The sequence below is a fragment of the Zingiber officinale genome, chromosome 3B (genome assembly GCF_018446385.1).
Source record: "Zingiber officinale cultivar Zhangliang chromosome 3B, Zo_v1.1, whole genome shotgun sequence".
In the NCBI taxonomy this organism is placed as follows: Eukaryota; Viridiplantae; Streptophyta; class Magnoliopsida; order Zingiberales; family Zingiberaceae; genus Zingiber; species Zingiber officinale.
The window spans coordinates 7,311,412-7,330,021 of NC_055991.1; the positions used below are offsets into that span (position 1 = coordinate 7,311,412).

At 38.4% G+C, this 18,610-nt stretch overlaps 3 protein-coding genes across 6 annotated transcripts; 1 reads left to right on the forward strand and 2 right to left on the reverse strand.

Annotated features, from left to right (window-relative positions):
• The first annotated feature begins 4,897 nt into the window (after positions 1–4,897).
• On the forward strand, positions 4,898–6,980 carry LOC122055740 (stearoyl-[acyl-carrier-protein] 9-desaturase, chloroplastic). 2 transcript variants are annotated; one of them, XM_042617323.1, is made up of 3 exons: positions 4,898–5,095; positions 5,329–5,830; positions 6,230–6,980. In XM_042617323.1, exons 1-3 carry the CDS (start codon positions 4,992–4,994, stop codon positions 6,788–6,790), a joined length of 1,167 nt encoding a protein of 388 aa, XP_042473257.1. In that variant the 5' UTR covers positions 4,898–4,991; the 3' UTR covers positions 6,791–6,980. The 2 variants fall into 2 exon arrangements, with proteins under 2 accessions (XP_042473257.1, XP_042473258.1); XM_042617324.1 differs by having other exon boundaries at positions 4,921–5,095; positions 5,167–5,830.
• A 217-nt stretch (positions 6,981–7,197) lies between these two features.
• Positions 7,198–11,633, reverse strand: LOC122054646. The gene is made up of 13 exons (XM_042616094.1): positions 11,592–11,633; positions 11,338–11,463; positions 11,196–11,246; positions 10,734–10,826; positions 9,298–9,381; positions 9,101–9,219; positions 8,875–8,976; positions 8,548–8,670; positions 8,422–8,481; positions 8,262–8,328; positions 8,125–8,178; positions 7,724–7,801; positions 7,198–7,305 (listed from the first exon to the last, which is right to left on the reverse strand). Exons 1-13 carry the CDS (start codon positions 11,631–11,633, stop codon positions 7,198–7,200), a joined length of 1,107 nt encoding a protein of 368 aa, XP_042472028.1.
• A 926-nt stretch (positions 11,634–12,559) lies between these two features.
• On the reverse strand, positions 12,560–17,487 carry LOC122055741 (E3 ubiquitin-protein ligase RNF4-like). 3 transcript variants are annotated; one of them, XR_006132917.1, is made up of 6 exons: positions 17,320–17,487; positions 16,758–16,992; positions 14,121–14,199; positions 13,702–13,829; positions 13,314–13,515; positions 12,560–13,212 (listed from the first exon to the last, which is right to left on the reverse strand). XR_006132917.1 is itself a non-coding variant. In XM_042617327.1 (5 exons), exons 2-5 carry the CDS (start codon positions 16,947–16,949, stop codon positions 13,444–13,446), a joined length of 471 nt encoding a protein of 156 aa, XP_042473261.1. In that variant the 5' UTR covers positions 16,950–16,992; positions 17,320–17,487; the 3' UTR covers positions 12,560–13,443. The 3 variants fall into 3 exon arrangements, 2 of the variants coding, with proteins under 2 accessions (XP_042473261.1, XP_042473259.1); XM_042617327.1 differs by having other exon boundaries at positions 12,560–13,515; XM_042617325.1 differs by lacking the exon at positions 13,314–13,515 and having other exon boundaries at positions 12,560–12,998; positions 17,320–17,486.
• Between the last annotated feature and the right edge of the window lie 1,123 nt (positions 17,488–18,610).

Genomic DNA, 18,610 nt, shown 5'->3' on the forward strand with positions numbered 1-18,610 from the left:
AGCAGGATAAGCTAAAGAGCTTTTAATGATCAAAAAGAGTAGATGGTAACTCTTGAGGGATCACCTATGTGAGAAAGAAGTGGGGCCGCTTCGAAGAGAATTGGAGGCACAATTCTTAGAGCTTCTCACAGAACCAGGCGTGTTCATGGCCAAGAACGAACACACTCATGAGAACTGAGTTGTATCAGGGAGAGTCTTGGGTGAGATTTGTCACTGCTTACACAGACGGCAGTATAGTTCAAGGACATCGTGTCTACTATCAGCAGGTAAGCAACCAGATCTTCACAAGGGAAGGTTCAAAGGGTAAACCCTACTTATCCTATACTTGACTCAACTGCTGAATGCTATCACATACCCTATCTCCATTCATGTGGGGGATTGTTGAATAAGTGTGAATGGAGAAGAGGTGGAAGAGAAGAAGCTCCATTGTGAATGAGACTTTAGTCCCACATTGGAAGTTTCAAGGCAAGTTTGTTGGTTTATATTGATTCACATGCATTGAGGATGTGAACAAATGCATGGGGAGAGTCTCTCTCTCACTCGTGGGTGCGCAGGGGGGTGCAAATCCAGGGTCCGGATTGCATTGAACCAAGTTGACTCGTGCGCGAGCGCGACCTGCGCACACGAATGCCGGACCGGTTGGGGCAAAAATTTGCCCAAGCGGAACAACCAACATTTTGTCACATATATCTTTTTGCTGCTTGTGTAACGGATGCATTAAAGGAAAATTAATGCATAATCAAAACGGCCAAGTGAAAAGATGGCGTTGAGTAATGACCATTAATGGTGTCCTTTGGTCTTAAGCTCCTATATAAGGAGACTGCGACCTCAGGCAAAAGGGTTACGCAGATAACACAGCAAAAGCAAGCAGAAGCTCTCCTCCTCATTCCCCTTCTCTGTCGTGCAACTCCTGCTCGACAGATTGCCCGCGGTAGCTTTCGGGTACCACTCAGTTCGTCGTGACCACCGGTGCTTGGTGGAGTTCGCGGTCAGACCGTTGTATCCTGGGAAACAGACCTCCTAAATAAGCCTCGAAGCACAGCCGGAGGTGGGGGCGAATCTGTTTCATGGAAACTGCTACTTGCAAGCCTCGGTCAGCTTGCCCGATCGGGATTTTGCCCGACCTTACTGCTCTTTCGAGACTGCTCTGCAGACCTGGTCTTCTGTTCTGCAGATCTGCTCTGAACAGACCTTGTCATTCTACTCTAAACAGACCTGGTCTTCCTTTCTGTCAAGACCTGTTCAGCCGACCGCCGATCCAGCCGACCGCTGACCCAGCCGACCCGTCGGCCCGGCCGACCGACCGACCCGGCTGACCGACCGACCTCATCTCGACCGATCTGCTTGGCTGATCTGCCCTCTGCTCGGCCGATCCGCCCGCTCGGCAACACAGACTAGTGGCTCAGCTGATCTTCTTGCTCGACAATTCTTCGGTTCGGAGCAGAAACCAGCCCCTGCTGGCAGCATGAGATTATCCGCTCAGGTCATCTCTACTGTAAGTTGAATTTAAATCAGTGCTATTTGAATTCAGCTAATACCCCTAAAATCTCCGGCAGATTATTTGTGTGTAACAATTCGATCATATCTTGGCCAAATCAAGTCCAAATCAGTCTCAATTTAGACTAGCATACTCTTTATCTTCGCATCTACTTGATGGATTTTGTTCTACCCCAATCCGATTTTAATCTACCTCCTTCATTTTGAGTCAGCTTGTTTATTTATTTATTTTATTAAAAAATTCAATACTTAACAAAAACTTATATAGATAATTATAAAAAAAAGGATTGAGCTATAGCCCAGTCTTTACGTGCATCCATCTCTGGCAGCTATGATCATATAGCTGCTACGATATAATGTTAACCAGTGTTGAATATAAATAAATTATCTACATTGTAGCAACTATGATTCATAACTGCTTATGTTGTCCAATATTAACCAGAGATGAAGTATTCATATTGTAGCAACTATGAACTGTAGTTGTTACAACATAATGTTATTAGTATTGACTAAAATTGAAATGTCCATATTGTAGCAAGTATGATCTCGCAGCTATTACAACACCACCTAATAAGGATAATTTTGAAAATAAAAAAGTACTAAAGCAAGATGAGAAGTTTTTTTTATAATAGATAAAAAAGATGCATCCTTTTGATAATTCTAATAAAAGGGGTGATCTTTTAATTTTTGGCCATATCTGTTTGTGTAATATATAATTGGAGTTTAACAAATATTAAATATAAATAATCACCAATATACACACTCATCTATAAGCATCCTATGAGCGCCTACCTAGTATTATTTTTTTTAAAAAAAAAAATTTCACTTCCTTTAGCTTAAATATTATACCTTAAACTGTAAGCCTTAAAAAAAATAACATTAGGTACTCATGGATAATGTGTAAGATAACATTTCACACATATATATATTGTGTACAAGGTAACATTTTACACACATATATATATATATATATAGGGATTTGATATATCACACCATTACGTGGTACACCTCATGAACACTTAAATTATTTTTTTATTTTGAATTTTTTTTTACTTAATACTATAATCCAACCTCCAAACTCTAAAAGCAAATTATGATTCGCATAACTAGGAGAGCTCCAAAAATAAAATAATAAAATAATAAAAATATATATAAAGATATGTTGGGCGCGCCCAGCACCGACGCCTAGCGTATATATATATATATTTTGCGCACGTGTGTGTATATATATATATGTATATGGGCAACATCATATATGGTCATCTGACGCGACTTTGAGCGAAATTTGTTAATCTCTCTTATTTACATGTAATAATTTTTTTCTCCTTCCTATTAAATTAAAATAAAATTATCTCTCAATTAATAAACCAGCTACCGCTGAGGTCAGATCCTCTGGTCCAAAAAATTCTGGATCAGAAGAGGTCTTGTCTATTCATTGGTTGGATGAACTGGACCCCACCTGTTAAACAGGTGAGATCTAGTTCATCCAACCAATAAATGAGTAGGAAATCAGGGATGATCCAAAGATCCTAGACTAGAGGATCTCTGTCCGCTACCGCTATGATATTATTTTTTAAAAACTAGCATTACCTTGGCGTGGTCTTTAATAAGTTGTATTTTCTCTTCTGTTTCGCCGACTTATGGTCTTATTTAATTTACAGATGGAGTTTTAACATATTTATTTTTATTGAGATTTAAATTTTGATTTTTTTATTTTAAAAATATGTTATCACTTCGGGCCATAAATTTATTATTATAGCCGTGAAGTCATCACCTTAGTGAGGAATAAATTATGAAATATTTATTCTAACCTTTTAATATAAAAAAGATTTTTACATCAGTTAAAAATTAATCTTAAAATTTATTATAATAAATACTTAGATATCAACTACAACAAACTCATTGATTGCGCGTGAAAGCAAGGTGCATTTATTTATTTTTCAGGTTTAGAAAGGTCGTTATATCATCAAAGATCTCCGACAGTCAAAGCTCCGTCCTACGAAGTGGTCTCTCCGCATTAAAAGTGACCAGCAATCAAACATCACTTTCATCAGGGGACAAGAACATTAGATTTTGTCTGATGTCACCGTATAATTTCCCGTCAATTGTCTACCTAATTTAAAAGTCACATTTTTTTTTAAAAAAAAAATCTAGTATCCAATTTTTACTATCTAATTAATTTTCACGATGATCCCACTAAAGTTTTGTGTTGATCAACAAAATAAATCAAACAATATAAATAAATTTTCACAGACGGCCTGGCGTCGTAAATCATTCAAATTACTCATATATCATGTGTGATGAGGTGATAATGACGATTTCATCCTACGGAAAATAATTATCACGGTGGAGATTAAAATCAGGGCGATTAGATATCATCGGTCGGTCGGATGACCATACCTCGACCGGGGGAGAAGGCTTCGGTCCGATCCTACATTCGACACGGGATGATATCAAATGACCGACGCTTAATAGATAATGAACTTCGAACGAAGGAGGAGACGAGGTGCAGAAGCCGGATCGAGCGACTTCCTCACTCGGTCAGATAGTAGAACTTGATATGGACAGAGTTCAACTTTGGCCGAGTGGTTACCTCGCTCGGCCTGGCAGCAGGTCTCGACAATGGCAAAGTGAACCTTCGGTCGAGCGGATACACACTCAGGAATAGCAAGATTCTAGCCGATCGGACGGGACACCAGAGTGGCGAAATTCTGGCCAAGCGACCAACTCGCTGAGCCTAGCAGTACACTCCTTCTGACATTCATCGATATTTTTTGGGCGTTGGTGTCGTTGACACCGGGTATGGACAGCCAGAAGATCATACGGCGGAAACTTCCACTATCATTTTAAAGATATGCTTGGCCTGTTAAGGTACTGCATCAGGAACACTTTACTAATAAATATTTTTAGGGAAAACTTTAAGAAGCGTGTTTGTCTTGGGAAGCATGCACACGCGCTACGGGAGTTCTATATAAAGGGGGGTCCAAGCATCAGCGGAGATATGCAATACGCAGATATTGTGCTTTCTATTGTTCATTTTTGCTCTGTCTTCTATTCATCATCGATGACTAACTTGAACATCGAAGGACCAATACCAAAATCCTTTCCCTGACTCAATACTAACATAATTTATGTTACAAATCCAAATAAAATTTATAAGTAATTAGTAAAAATATTATATCTCTCTAACTTTCTATCTCATCAAATTTAGATGGAATGAATGTGAATTCTAAAATTATGTAAAGATGTATCGTGAAAATCGAAATGGATAATATTGAAATTTACTCCCGCGTCCAGTAAAATAGTATAGTATTTAAATATATAATCGTCAAGGGCAAATCCGTAATTTCATTGCGCATCTCATTCTCGTCCCCTGTTAATCTTTTTGACTTTTGACCGTGACAGCTGAAGAGCGGAGCCAGCGAAGGGCATCTCTGCCGCTATCTACCGGCCGGATCTCCAGGAGGAGGCGAGAGACGAAATCAGGGGCTTCGATGGCTTATCGATTGGCGTTACGGCCGGAGACCTTCCTCTGCGTCCCTCAACTGAGCGGGCGCCGGAATGCCAGATCGTACAGGGCGCGGATGGCCTCCGACAGGTTGGTTCCCTCTCCCCGCCTTCCTTTCTGCTTCCGTTCCCCGATCTATCTCCTAGTCGGAAATAATACAGGAATTGTGCGGTATGGCTAGTGAAGATTCAATTTTTGGACGTTTTAGATGCGCTCGTCTTTACGGACTGTTCTAGATGATCTTGATCCAATGCTGGAGGCGTTGTGGTGTAGAACCATTGAGATTCATGTTCTAAGCGTTCTAGATGTGCTTATTTTGGTAGGGTGGATGCTCCAAAAAGGCCCTTTACCCCTCCCCGCGAGGTACATGTTCAAGTTACCCATTCCATGCCGCCCCAGAAAATCGAGATTTTCAAATCATTGGAGAATTGGGCGGAGAACAATATATTGGTGCACCTGAAGTCCGTAGAGAAATGTTGGCAACCACAGGATTTTCTTCCACAGCCTTCATCCGAGGGTTTCTATGAGGAGGTTAAAGAGCTGAGGGAGCGCTCTAAGGAGATTCCTGATGATTATTTTGTTTGCTTGATTGGAGATATGATTACGGAAGAAGCTCTTCCCACTTATCAAACAATGCTGAACACTCTCGATGGCGTTAGGGATGAAACCGGTGCAAGTCTTTCTTCTTGGGCAATCTGGACCAGGGCTTGGACTGCTGAAGAAAACAGACATGGTGATCTTCTAAACAAATACTTATACTTGTCTGGAAGAGTGGACATGAAACAAATTGAGAAGACGATTCAATATCTTATTGGTTCGGGAATGGTAAGCTCTCTCAGTTGCTGAAATTGCTGGCTTGTTTACTTTTCATAGAGGTGCATTCATTGTCTTAAAGAAGTTTCACCATTAGAACAGTGCCTCCACTTGAATTTAACATGGCATGAGATTTTTACCTATGCAATTAGAGATCCATCATCATTTTGGCTAAAGAAGCATGCCATGTATATGCAATCTTTTTGAGTTTCACTGCATCAATTGTAAGTGGTATATCTAGTTTACATGTCCAATTCAATCCTTCAACTGTTGTTTTTTGATTGTCTTGAAACTTAATGACTTGTATTTGCACGAGACTTCTGAACTCTGTTGGAACATTTTGTTAACTTTTTCCTGGTGGAAGTTTGAGTCCTGATTTGGTTATAAGTTTGCTTGTGATGTTGTTTGCAGGACCCCAGGACAGAGAACAACCCATTTCTTGGTTTCATCTATACCTCATTCCAGGAGCGAGCTACCTTTATATCCCATGGAAACACTGCTAGACTTGCTAAGGAGCATGGGGATCTCAAATTGGCACAGATATGTGGAACAATTGCATCAGACGAGAAGCGCCATGAAACTGCATACACTAAGATAGTCGATAAACTGTTTGAGATAGATCCAAATGGCACGGTTCTTGCATTTGCTGACATGATGAAAAAGAAGATCTCGATGCCTGCTCATCTGATGTATGATGGTCGTGACGACAACCTTTTTGAGCACTTCTCAGCAGTTACCCAGCGGCTTGGCATCTACACAGCCAAGGACTACGCGGACATACTGGAGTTCCTCGTTACAAGGTGGAAAGTAGGCGAGTTAACAGACCTCTCTGGCAAAGGAAACCGAGCTCAGGACTTCCTTTGCACTTTAGCTCCAAGGATCAGAAGGCTCGAGGAGCGAGCACAGGGAAAGGCCAAGAAAGCACCGACCATACCTTTCAGTTGGATTTACGACAGACAAGTGCAGCTATGAAAAATCAGCAAGATTTTATCTTTTGATGTTTTCTTTTTACCTGTGAATAAACTACTGGTTTAGCTCAGTGCAAGAATGAATGCCTGTGGGTTTATGTTTCTTCATGGTGAATTTTCTATTGATTCTAATTCATAAAACTTGCTTTGAGGCAGCTTTCAATTCATTTTTGAAATAAAACATCTATTCCAAATTCATTTTGTCTTCAGATACATGCTTTGAAATATTAGAAAGCACTTGTACACCATTTTTTTTCATGGTCTCTGTTCTTGTCAACACTCCATTTACACTGTCTTTAGTACTTGCTGCTATGAGTTCTCTCCTCTTGTTTCTTCAGGAGATGAACATGTTGTATGATGAGCTCATGGCGTGATGCCGAATAGAAACTATATCAATTAAGTTCGTATGGATTATTCGTTCCGAGGTTTGTATGGATCAGTCCAGCACAAGTCTTTGTCTGCAGCCTGTTGCCATCTCTTGTGAAAAGTATTCATCTCGGCGACGCATCTCTTTATTACCTGCACAAAAAGAAACCAAGTGTTTGATTCTTGATACATACCGACCGACAAACACACACGACTAACTTGATGTAACAATGGTTGATCCTAGAGTGTCACAAGTTTTGATATTGTCATGACATTGGAACTTTGAGATAATTTTGAAGAATCAAGATGATACTAAAATTTTTAGGGGTACTTCTTGAAAGGGTATTACGACTACAAATGAAAATTGTGCTTGCTATATGGCATCAACAAATGAGTAAGCGAATTGTGATACATACAGCAGTCCTATTGGCTTCCTTTTGGCTTCCTTTTGAATCCTACAAATACAAAAATATATATATAATCGTTGAGGTTCGATACAAGAATCCAACACGAATGTGAATCCAAGTGTTTGACACGACCATTTCTAAAGGGAAGTCGAGCATTGACTTACTTTTCCTCCGAGTGTAGGAAGCCCCTTGTGCACAATGTATTCGCTATCCACCACGCCAATCTTTTCGGTCTTGTCGCCCTATCAAACACATCTTAACATGTTAGAACTCCAAAATGGCACAAGAAAGAAAGCGCATCACTAGTATCTTTCAAAATTCGCCCTTTATTATGTTACTCAAGTGGCTCTCAAACTTACCGCCAAATTTTGAATCTTTAGTCAGTGTACCATAAGCATTGGCTACAAATTTGAAATCTTACATGATATACTTCACAAACAGACTAACTTTGGAGGTGTATGTTATCGAACGAAAACTCGGTGGATACTCTATGATAAGTTTAGCGAAAAAGGAATAGAACGGGTAAACAAAATCCATTTCAGCACTTAGTTTTGTAGAATGTTACCTGAACACAATAACCAAACTTAAAATCTATGCCCCAAGCATGAACCAAATCATTCTGTAAACAAATACAACATGCAAAGATCAGCTCTAGAAGTATTGTAAATTTTAGGATACAATATGATATAGCGATATACATACTTGAATCATAGACCATACACATCTCCATGCAACTCTTGAGAACACAGGAACCATAATTTCTGCAAACCTACAAAAACAAGACCAACTCACAACTCAGTTTTTGTTTCTGAAAAATACTAACAAGATCCAAGTTCTTCTATACTTCGAACGAGTAGCTCACCCTGTGCATGGAAATTGAGTAGCATTCTCGGTGCAATTCTGAGAGAGATCAAAAACTCTCCTGCTCGATGAATATTTTTTTTATTTCTATGTCTCTATTTTAAGTTAAAACACTGAAAATGGGAACAACACATGCCTGTGCACTTCTCTTTGGCTTTGACGTTTCGTGAAGATGTAGTGAAAAGAACTCTTGTCACCAAGTGCAGGTTGTGAAATATCAAGGTCCTCCCTTTTAACAATTTCCAAGTATCTATGGTCATCATCGAAAATGTTTTGGAACGATCATGATCACATAAACCAAAACAAAGAACTCAAAGTTATTTATAAGAGTTTGAAAAATCTCTTCAAAATGCAATTCTAAGAAGAAGTACCTTCTTTTTTTTTGTTCCTTCTTCGAAAAATAGCAAATGGTGTGTGTATATTTTGTATTCGAATAAGGATAAACAAGACTAACCTTCTAGGATGAAAATGTTCAACTCCAATGTCTTCATCCCAAATAAAGATGTACTCATACTCCGCGACTATATCCGGGTGTAAGAAACGTTTAGCAAACCACCTACATTAGATCAAGAAGATAACCTCTATTTCTAGCATGAATAGTCTACATTCGAACATTTACCATTTTGCTTCAAAGCCAAAAAAACCAACAACAGAAAAGAAATCATTTAGAAAGAAAGTACCACTTTGTTTGATACATAGCTGAGACATGCAAGACTTGATTGCTCCATTCCAAGTCGTTCCATTCATCGACAATTCCATCGTAGTGTAAGAGCATTACAGTGAAATTGTTGCTGAGGAACTAAAGGAAAAGAAAGTTAACAAGAAGTTAGCAATGGTAAAAGGGAGTAAAAATTGACGTGTGTTGTTTTTCATGTACCTTTTCAACAATTTCATTCACAATTTGTTTTTGTGGGATTCCAACTGCTAGAGCAAGTAAGCTTTTCGAAGAACTTTTGTTTTCCTAGAGATCCAACAAGAGTTTATTAGGAAATCCATATGTTTTTTTAAACAAATTTAATTCAAAATTTAGTAGTCTAGTTCATTTTTTACATATATAAAATTGTTACTTTTAAGGATCAATGTTGATAGTTTTGCTATTTGTGAATCTTGTTACTCTTATAAGTTTATAGAAGTTGTTTATTGTTGTAAGGGGACCAGTGTAAATACATGGATTTCTTACTCGTGCAAAGGAATTCTTCCTTGGCAACTTGGACAAAAGGCTTTATAAAGATTTCATTTCAATACATATTGGCGATTTTTTACGTTTCACTTCTTTGACATTGTCTTTTAGGTTAAATAGGCCTCAATGCATTGTATGAACACATAATTTACTTGGTTGTGTCTTTTAACTTACATAGGCCTTGATATGGTGAATATGGATAACCCCCGCATAGGACCGGAAGGTTAATCTTCTGGTTGACATAGAAGTCAAGGTCTAAAGATGGGTCAACCCAAACAAAGTGTCGATCGGACCATCAGAGACCATCGGCCGATCGGACAACCCGATCCTAAGGGTCTTGCTCCCTTAGTACTTCACCCTGCCAACTCGGAGGATCCCCGACTCACTGGGTTGCGCTCCCCTATATCATCCTGATTGAATCTCCAACTCACAAGACTTTGCTCCCCACATCCTCCCGACTGGATCTTCAACTCACTAGGCTCTGCACCCTTCAACTCCCTATAAGATGGGAAAATATATAAGTAGACCCGTTATCCCATAATCAGAGATTGAGTCACCTTTTACCAACCCATTATCCCACTATTTTGGCCAAACCCAAAAAGCCCAATGGACCCTTTGACTCATGAGCTCATTTCATAATTAATGTTGCGCCTAGAGCATTTACTTGAGCAACGCCTAGGACTCCCTAGTCTGCTTACTAACACCCCTTCCTCCTCCTCTACTCCTTGGTTGCGCAGGTTTTTTTCCTCTGAGGACTTCTTGCGGTCAACTTTAAAGTCATCTCACCGGTAGTCCAGCTTTCACCAATTTCAGACGGGATCAAGCCGCAACACATTGTATGAACACATAATTTACTCGGTTGATCACTCTTATTTTGAATAAGAAATAGCTTTATATCCAATGTGATATGGGGATACCTCGTGGTCTAAATAAAGGGTCTTGCTAATGCAGAGTCTTGAAGAAGGATTAAACCACACTAGGTTAGTTGTATGCAGTTTAACCCTGCATTGCAAAAGGGTACTAATGCAACAACTTTATTGTTGAGCCAAGGCTCCCTTTCAATCCTCGTAGTCTAAATAAAAAAATATATAAATAAATAAATAAATAAAATACAAACTCACTTTTGTATGAACACGACCTCCAGTAAGTTTCTGCATCTCCAAGTCGGTCGTTAGGGTAACTATGCCTTTAGGCAAAGCTTCAACTCCCACACTTCTATTTTGCTCCTAAAATGCAAATATCAACAATACAACGAGATTAACAATGAATACAATAAAAAAAAAAAAACTTTTTCAAATGCACACAACGGCATAGCCGAGCTGATATTCGGGTGGTAGAATTATATCACTTAGAACCGAGTTGGTATTCGGATGGTAGAATTGCATCACTTAGAATGCCCCCCAAGGCTTCCCTTTTACCGTCAAAATTCCTATCTAAACCACTCACTTGTTAATAGACAAGGCACATTTTGACGATAAAATAGAGATCACGGAGGACACTCACGTCAACCAAGCCTCAAGAGCATTTTGAAAAGACTAGTAAATGTTAGGAGTGACTTGGAATATCATAACTACTTCAAAACAAAAGAAAAATACCATGCAAGGATCAATGACACTCCGCACCTCGTCCGATCTGAATTGAATCCTCTACGAGTAAACAATCACATATATCGCAATCTATTAGATGAGGGCGATACCGATGTGCATTAATTCTTCGACAAATGAAAGTATAAAGTACCTTTATATCATCAACTAAAATGAATGGAAGATTTCTAGCGAACAACGATATGAAGAGGAAGAGAGCGCCGGCGAAGAAGATGCAATGACATAACTTTCTCTTTAGGGACATGGCACTGGATGAACCCTGAAAGAGTAACAAAGGAACAAGGAATGAATTAAAATGATCGTTCGTGCCACTTCTCAACCATTGTATAGTAACTTCTTTTCTTATTTTAGGGGAAGAATAAGTGGCTTTAATTCATGTAAACAAACAATAACTATAACTGTTTGAACACATCGAATTCGTTCCTTCATTGAGCCCTATGCGATATCATTACGATCATGAGCCGATAACACGGCGAGCGATAACAAATTTAAATCCCCAAAAAGGAGGGAAATGACTCACAGAGTTGCATGCTTTCATCTTCTTTTGCACAGAGACTCTGAAACAAACACAACATGCAAAAAACTTCTTTGAGTTAGAAGATCAACAAGAGAAGAAAAAAAGCAAAAAAAACATGATAAAAATATCAACCAAATAGGAATATGAATGTTGAACCTCAGGACTTAAACTGAAGGGTTTTGATTAAAATAAGGATTAAGATACAGTGAAGTGAAAACATATTTATACATTTTCAAAATGATTCAAAAAAAGACTCTTAATTAATATATTAATTTTCTCTAAATGAAAATAATTTATTTGGTAATCAATTGCAACTTGCCTAGTGAGAAAATAATGAAAGCATGAATTAATAATCAACGGCTGAAATAATTATTTTTTTTCAAAGAAATATGTTAAAACAATTAACAATTTTCTCTGAAAAAAGGGAAAATTGGGAAACTAATGAAGTTTCTTTCTCCACACGTGTTCATAGAATTATTATTATTATTTTTGAATAATTATTTTTGGTAAGTTTACTATCAAAATATTCAATGCACTTTGTTTTATTAATAGAATGCGTATAAATGCTGATAGAATTAATGAATATATATTAATTGTATGTGCTTGCATATTATAAGAATATAATTGAACTTTTAAGGAAGATTAATTGATTATTTCACAATTGTTTTTGGTAAGTTGTGATGGGATTTTAGCTGTAGTTCTACCCTTTTATAATTGTCGATATATATATTTTTCTTATTTTTAATGGTTGAAAAGAGAAAGAGGTATTAAGATTTTTACTACAAAATATTGTTCATCAAGATCAAGATATTAACTTAATGGCCTAAAAGCTTCTCAATTGCACACAAAAAGCACATCCAATGCCTTTTCTTATAAATCAAATATAACACAACAGCTCAAATACATTTGCACATTTCCTATGAACTCTAAATGCATATTTAATTGCTTCCATATCCAAAGCAATGGCAGACAATATCAACTAAAAAGAAAAAGAGAGAAAATCAAAAGCAAAATGAAAGAGGCCCCAATTGGAGATTGTTTTAATGAGGAAGGTAAACACGGTGGAAATTTCTCATGTTAAGTTTCCTCCTGCAAGTTGGGCACTTCTTCTGTGTCCGAATGGAGGTCTTTGTGCAGGTCATACAGAAAATATGCCCGCAAATAGTCGACGCCGCTTCGACCAACTCCTCCATGCAGATCAGGCAAGTGTAGGGCTTCACGATTACTTTTGCAGGCTGAGGCTGAGGCTCAGGCTCAGGGGACATCAATCTCTTCCTCTGCAATTTTCAAGAAAAAAGTGCTTGAGATTTGCATAGAACTCAATAGAGGGAAAAGATTCACAAATAGTTAGGACATGAGCAGTTTGACAATGACGATGAATAAAGTTCCAGATTCCAGACTAAAAGTGGGCTTTCCAGCACTACCAATCAGTTTCAAGAGCTTAATTGCATAACTGATTTTCCAGTAAACCAAATTCTACGACTGTCATCACTGCAGGAAGTTATCAAAATCTTTAGTGAATAGCCTCAGCCAATATCTAACATAAAGATGGAGATTTCGGGAGTGGAGGATCAACTAGTAAGAACACTTACCGATGAAAACACTTACTGATGAAAGATTGCTGACAAATGCACTATAAGACTACAATATCTGTCGCAAAGTCTTGGCATGACAAAAACGTCTTGTTTTCTGATTTTACACTAATTCATAGTTAGCATTGAGCTAAAGTTTCTTACCAACATCTGACTGAAGCCAGTACCATATGTAAATTGGAGGATCACTGGTCAAATTAACCTATAAATTGCCTTGATTGTTCAGTCAGTTGAAGGACTATTACATCTATTACCTATTTAAATATTCTTTAGAAAATAAGCAAGCAAGTGGAAAGTTATTCAGAAAAAATATATATAAAAAAGATGTAAACAATACAATGAAAGGAGACTAACAATGACATCTAGTAGAAGGAAAATAAACATTTACCTTAGCATCATGTCCATCCTCTAAATCGATGTAAGGATCCCTGTCAATACTTGTCCTGCTATTAGAACTTCTAAATGGTCTCTTGCAAGCAAACAAGGATGAGCTTGCAACTTGTTCCCCTACAATGACTGAAAAATGGATGGATCAGAAGAACCAAGAGAGAAAATGAATAAAGCCTGATGAGTTCTACAATACAGCATTTAAGAGAATATCAATCATCCTCCTCCTGATCTAAGTCCATTCTTATAAATGGAAGTTTGCAGATATAGACTAGTGGCAAAAAGGCCAGAAGGCACCTTGAGAGAATGAACAATTGGAATTAATGCTACATTTTACACTATTCTAAAAACAAATTATAACTGCTTATAGCACTAATGGCTCATGGTTCTCCATCATAGATAACAATGGCATACACTAACCTGAATTTCTCATATTTAACTCCAGATCATCATCTAATATCACTATCACTGGTCGGGTCCTTTTGGTAAGACTCCTCCCCTAAAACAATACAAATTTAACTGATAAGAAAAAAAGACCGTGGTATAAAGACAAGGATAACAAATAGGCAGATTAATTAAATCAACCACAAAAAGAAAATTTTCAAATAATAAATCGAGCTGTAGATTGCAACTATTTGGCATTGACAACCTTCAAAGGCAAAGGAGGATGAGATTAAAATAAATGACAAGATTGGTATTAGCTAATTTAATTATTTAAGATATAAAATTTTCACAGAATATTGATAACTATGGTTTATTAATATTAACTTAGATTTCAGTTACTAGTCGCATTTATGAGATATTTGCATATGTAGAAGGATATATATGAAAACAATATTTTGTAACGGCATACACAATCATAAGACTTTTTTGTGTAAACTATATTTTGTAAGGACTATATACATAATTGCTTTTCATACATAAGATTAACTCACCGGTCCATCTGAACATCCTCATACTATACCAACCTTTTGTGGGAGTGGGTAAGCATGGTTGATAGTACCTATCCAATAGATTTTTTTCTCTTTAAACAAAAGGTTTACAAAGTGATATGAAGCTCAAAAACCAACCCATGTATTCATTTTGAAAGCACAATCTTTGGCAAATCAATAACAACTCAATCACCCAGTGTCGTTGGGTAAATGTTAGGGGTCAACACTAATTCACATCCAACCCAGTAAAAATTTTGGTTCAGCGAACCATTGGGCAACTAGACAAGAGGCTGATTTGCACTAGCAAGCAGAGGGGATACCTTTATGTAGGAAGTTGGGTAAAGTGCGTCCAACCAGGTATAACCTCGTGCTTCTACAAGGAGTCTGATGTGGAAGGGTCCAGGTGTGAACCTTCCCAATGCACAAGTCAATTCAAGTACTAATAGGAGAGGTTGGACATGCCAAAGAGATTAGTAATATACCTCTCCAGACTTGCATACCCCTAGGCAGGCATGTTTCCTCACCTTCTGGAGATCTGGGATGGTAAGGTCAGACTGTCCATTGCCTAAAAGGTCAGGCCGTATTGAGGGATGTAAAGATGAAAATTTATTCGTCCTCGTCTAGCTGAGCATTGTGAGCAACACAGCACGGCACATTGATCGCAGAGCATCACCTCACTAGTAATGCTTTCTTGTGTATCATGCTTCAAGCCCCCAAGGCGTAGCGCAGAAGGTGGACGCATGACATCTCTGGCGTAATGGCTAGGGGTCGATTCTCAGGAACCGGCTGGAAGTACCTCGTGGTGGTTTTGATGTGATCAACCAAGTCGAGTTAGATTCTGCGTTATTTGATATCTTGCGTCTGAGTGTATAGGGACTTAAGAACACAAGAAGTCGAGCCGAAGATGCGGCGGACGAGAAGGATGACACGGGAATCGAGTTATTGAAGGTGCCTTGAACCCAATTGAAGGCGCCTTCTAGCTTCGGATAGAGTTTTCCAGGAGCTATAAAATGACCCCTGGAGTTAGGAAATTGACAACAACTTCAGTATTCAATTCCTGGCTAATACCTGAACTTTTCAAAGAGTGTAAGAGGTTTCTCCACCTTCAACAAAGAAGATATTTTTAGTGGAGCTTTGCAACTATCTTGGATTAACAACCACCTAGGTTGTAACCAAGTAAAAATCCTAGCCTTCTTATTTATTATCTTTTTAAGTTGTCATTCCTTTATGTTAATCAGTTTTGTTTAATTAAATTGTGCATCCTTGCTAAGCAAAAGTAAGAGATTATTTCTAACTATTATTTTAGGCTATTCACCGTCCTCTAGCCAACCGCACCGGAACCAACACTGATGACTTAGGGTTTACCCCACCATGCAGCTAACGCTTGTATACCTGCATTTACCTCCCTCCATATATGTAGGATCAGCACTAGAGGGTCGTTAAGGTAGCGGATCTACCTTTTTTTTTTGGTGTAGCATGCTTCAAGGTTGCAAATATCTTCAGCCTAGAGAGGTGTACCCATCATCCTTTTGTAGCAGTCTGAAGTGCCCAGTCAAGTGGATGGAATGTAGGTCTTGTCACTTGGGCAGGGTTTTGGGTCAGGTCAGCCAAAATGTTGTGGTTGCTGGGGTTCATGGTCATCGGCCTATCTCAATCTTTTTCCTCTTCCAACTAAATCCCACACCAGTAATAGCTCCTACTATTTTGTGCATGAATTCCGCAGGTGTCTAGCTTAATTGATTCTTATTTTGTATTACTTAATTATTGTGTAAGCTATATTTCCTTCAGTTAGGGGTATTAATCTTCACAAATCACAACATGTTGACATTTGTAAATAAAGAACCAAGCATAAAGCAATCAAAATTTATTTAAAATCAAACCAACAGTGCAAGGTGCCCTAGTGAAGGTAATGGTTATGAGAGAGTTTTTCACAATGGAATCTACTTTATGTAGGTAAGTGTGATAAGATTTATGTTTGATATACTAAGCTACACTTTCATTCAATCAAAGAACACAATAGAGAAAATTATACCACAACCAAGAGAAGTAAAGCTATCCCCAATTCATGCAAGACATGGATCCAGTAATAAACAAAGATATGAAAAGTAAAACAACAAGAACTTACCGTGGAAAAATCTATTGATGACGAAAGAGCAACAACTTCATCCTCTAATTCATCTGCATCAATCAAAGGAATTGGTTGGGTGCAAGATCCTTGCTGTGGTCCAGTAGTATGGCAGGGGTTATAAACAGCGGAAGTCCCCTCTGAGAGATGGCTCTCTACTGGAAGGGAGTTGAGGTCTAGATGCAAAACCATCTCGCCTCAAATTCTATCCCGCAAGTGCTTCTTCGTGCCTCACCTGATGAATCAAAGTTGGAATTTGCACGATCAGTATATCGCTCAAGACCAATGTAGACACGGGACGATTTGTAGAACGATAAACTACAAAAGCAGATATGATTTTTGGCCTCTTATTCTCGTAATCCCGATTCGGAACGAAGGGTTAAAGTAGATCTAGAAACCCTAGATAAACGGACGCCAAGCGACGAAAAAATTGCAGACGATTCAAGGAAAAGCCCCCAAAAAAAAAAGAAAAATTCAGATTTCCACCCAAAAAAATTCCAAAGTAAAAAGATTAAGATGGTGATATGATGAAGAAGATGAATGGATTAGAAATCATACATACCGGCGATCAAAAAAATTGGGCCTTGTAGAGAGAAACCTCGAAGCTTTCACAAAGAATTCCTTCGATCGGAGGTTCAGGGTTTCGGAAGACGATCGAGATGGATCGTCGGAGAGAAAGGGGGATTTTTTGCGATCGTCGTGCGGTGGAATCGGCTTCAACGACGTTTAAATAGCCGAGCCGCCAGAGCAGCAGGAGGCCGGTTTTGAGGTCAGCGCATCCATGTGCGAACGTTGCTCCAGACGTCACCGTTGGGTTTCCGCCACGTGTAGATGTCCGTGAGATCAACGGTCCTCGTTGATTTCTAAAACACCATCCTAATTGATTTCTTAACAGTGTCAACGTCAATGTGGGTCCGACACCGGATTTTGCGTCGGTCTGTTCAGACCGTATATACGATGTTATTGAACTACTTTGGAAAATTTTCTAAATATTATCGAGTATCTAATTCAAATTTTATCCCTCCGAATCAATTATTTCAGGAAAATAATAATAATAATACTAATAATAATAAGTTTATTCAAATTTTGTTTCGTACAAACGAAGCATAATAATTTCTTAGATGCTACATACATGTAAGCACATAGCCCTAGAACACAAATTTCAAAAGAAAAATTATAACGGAAACAATATCAAATAATAAATTTGACAAAATTTACTTCTATTGATATTCATCATTGAGATATCTTCAAAATAATTTTGCTAAGATATAAATTTTGTCTGATTTTATACTAGCCAAATGGAGGAGACGATACGAACCGAGAGAGATCCTACGGCTCGATTTGTGCCTGACGGCATAAGCAACTACGACACAAAAAGGGAAAGGGCTCAGCCCTATTTTGGTTGTTGTTCTGACAGAATAGTAGGTCTTCACCTACTGTTCGATGGCCAAGGAGGCTGGGGCGGCCAGAAGGTCTAGCGGCTACAAGAGCTGCTAGCGGTGAGATTGTGGGTTGCGGTGTTGCCCTGCGCCTCTTGGACTTGCTGGTGGCCGGAGGTGGCTTCTAGCAGGTAGCCGGAAGTTGCTTGCCAGTAGCAAGGGAGGTGGCTGCCTGCTCCAATGGGCAATGACACAAGGAGGTCTTCCTCCTTGGTCGGCTGGAAATCCTAATCAAATTTAGTTATCCAATTCCAATAAATAACTCTCCTCGTGGAGAGGTATACATTACACTTGGTATAATGTGTCAAATTAGTACTTGAAAACATGAATATAATTAAGAGAACAAAATGAATGAAACTGATTGATAGACCTAGAGAATTCGGAATGATATGAAATTAGATCCTATGTATTCGT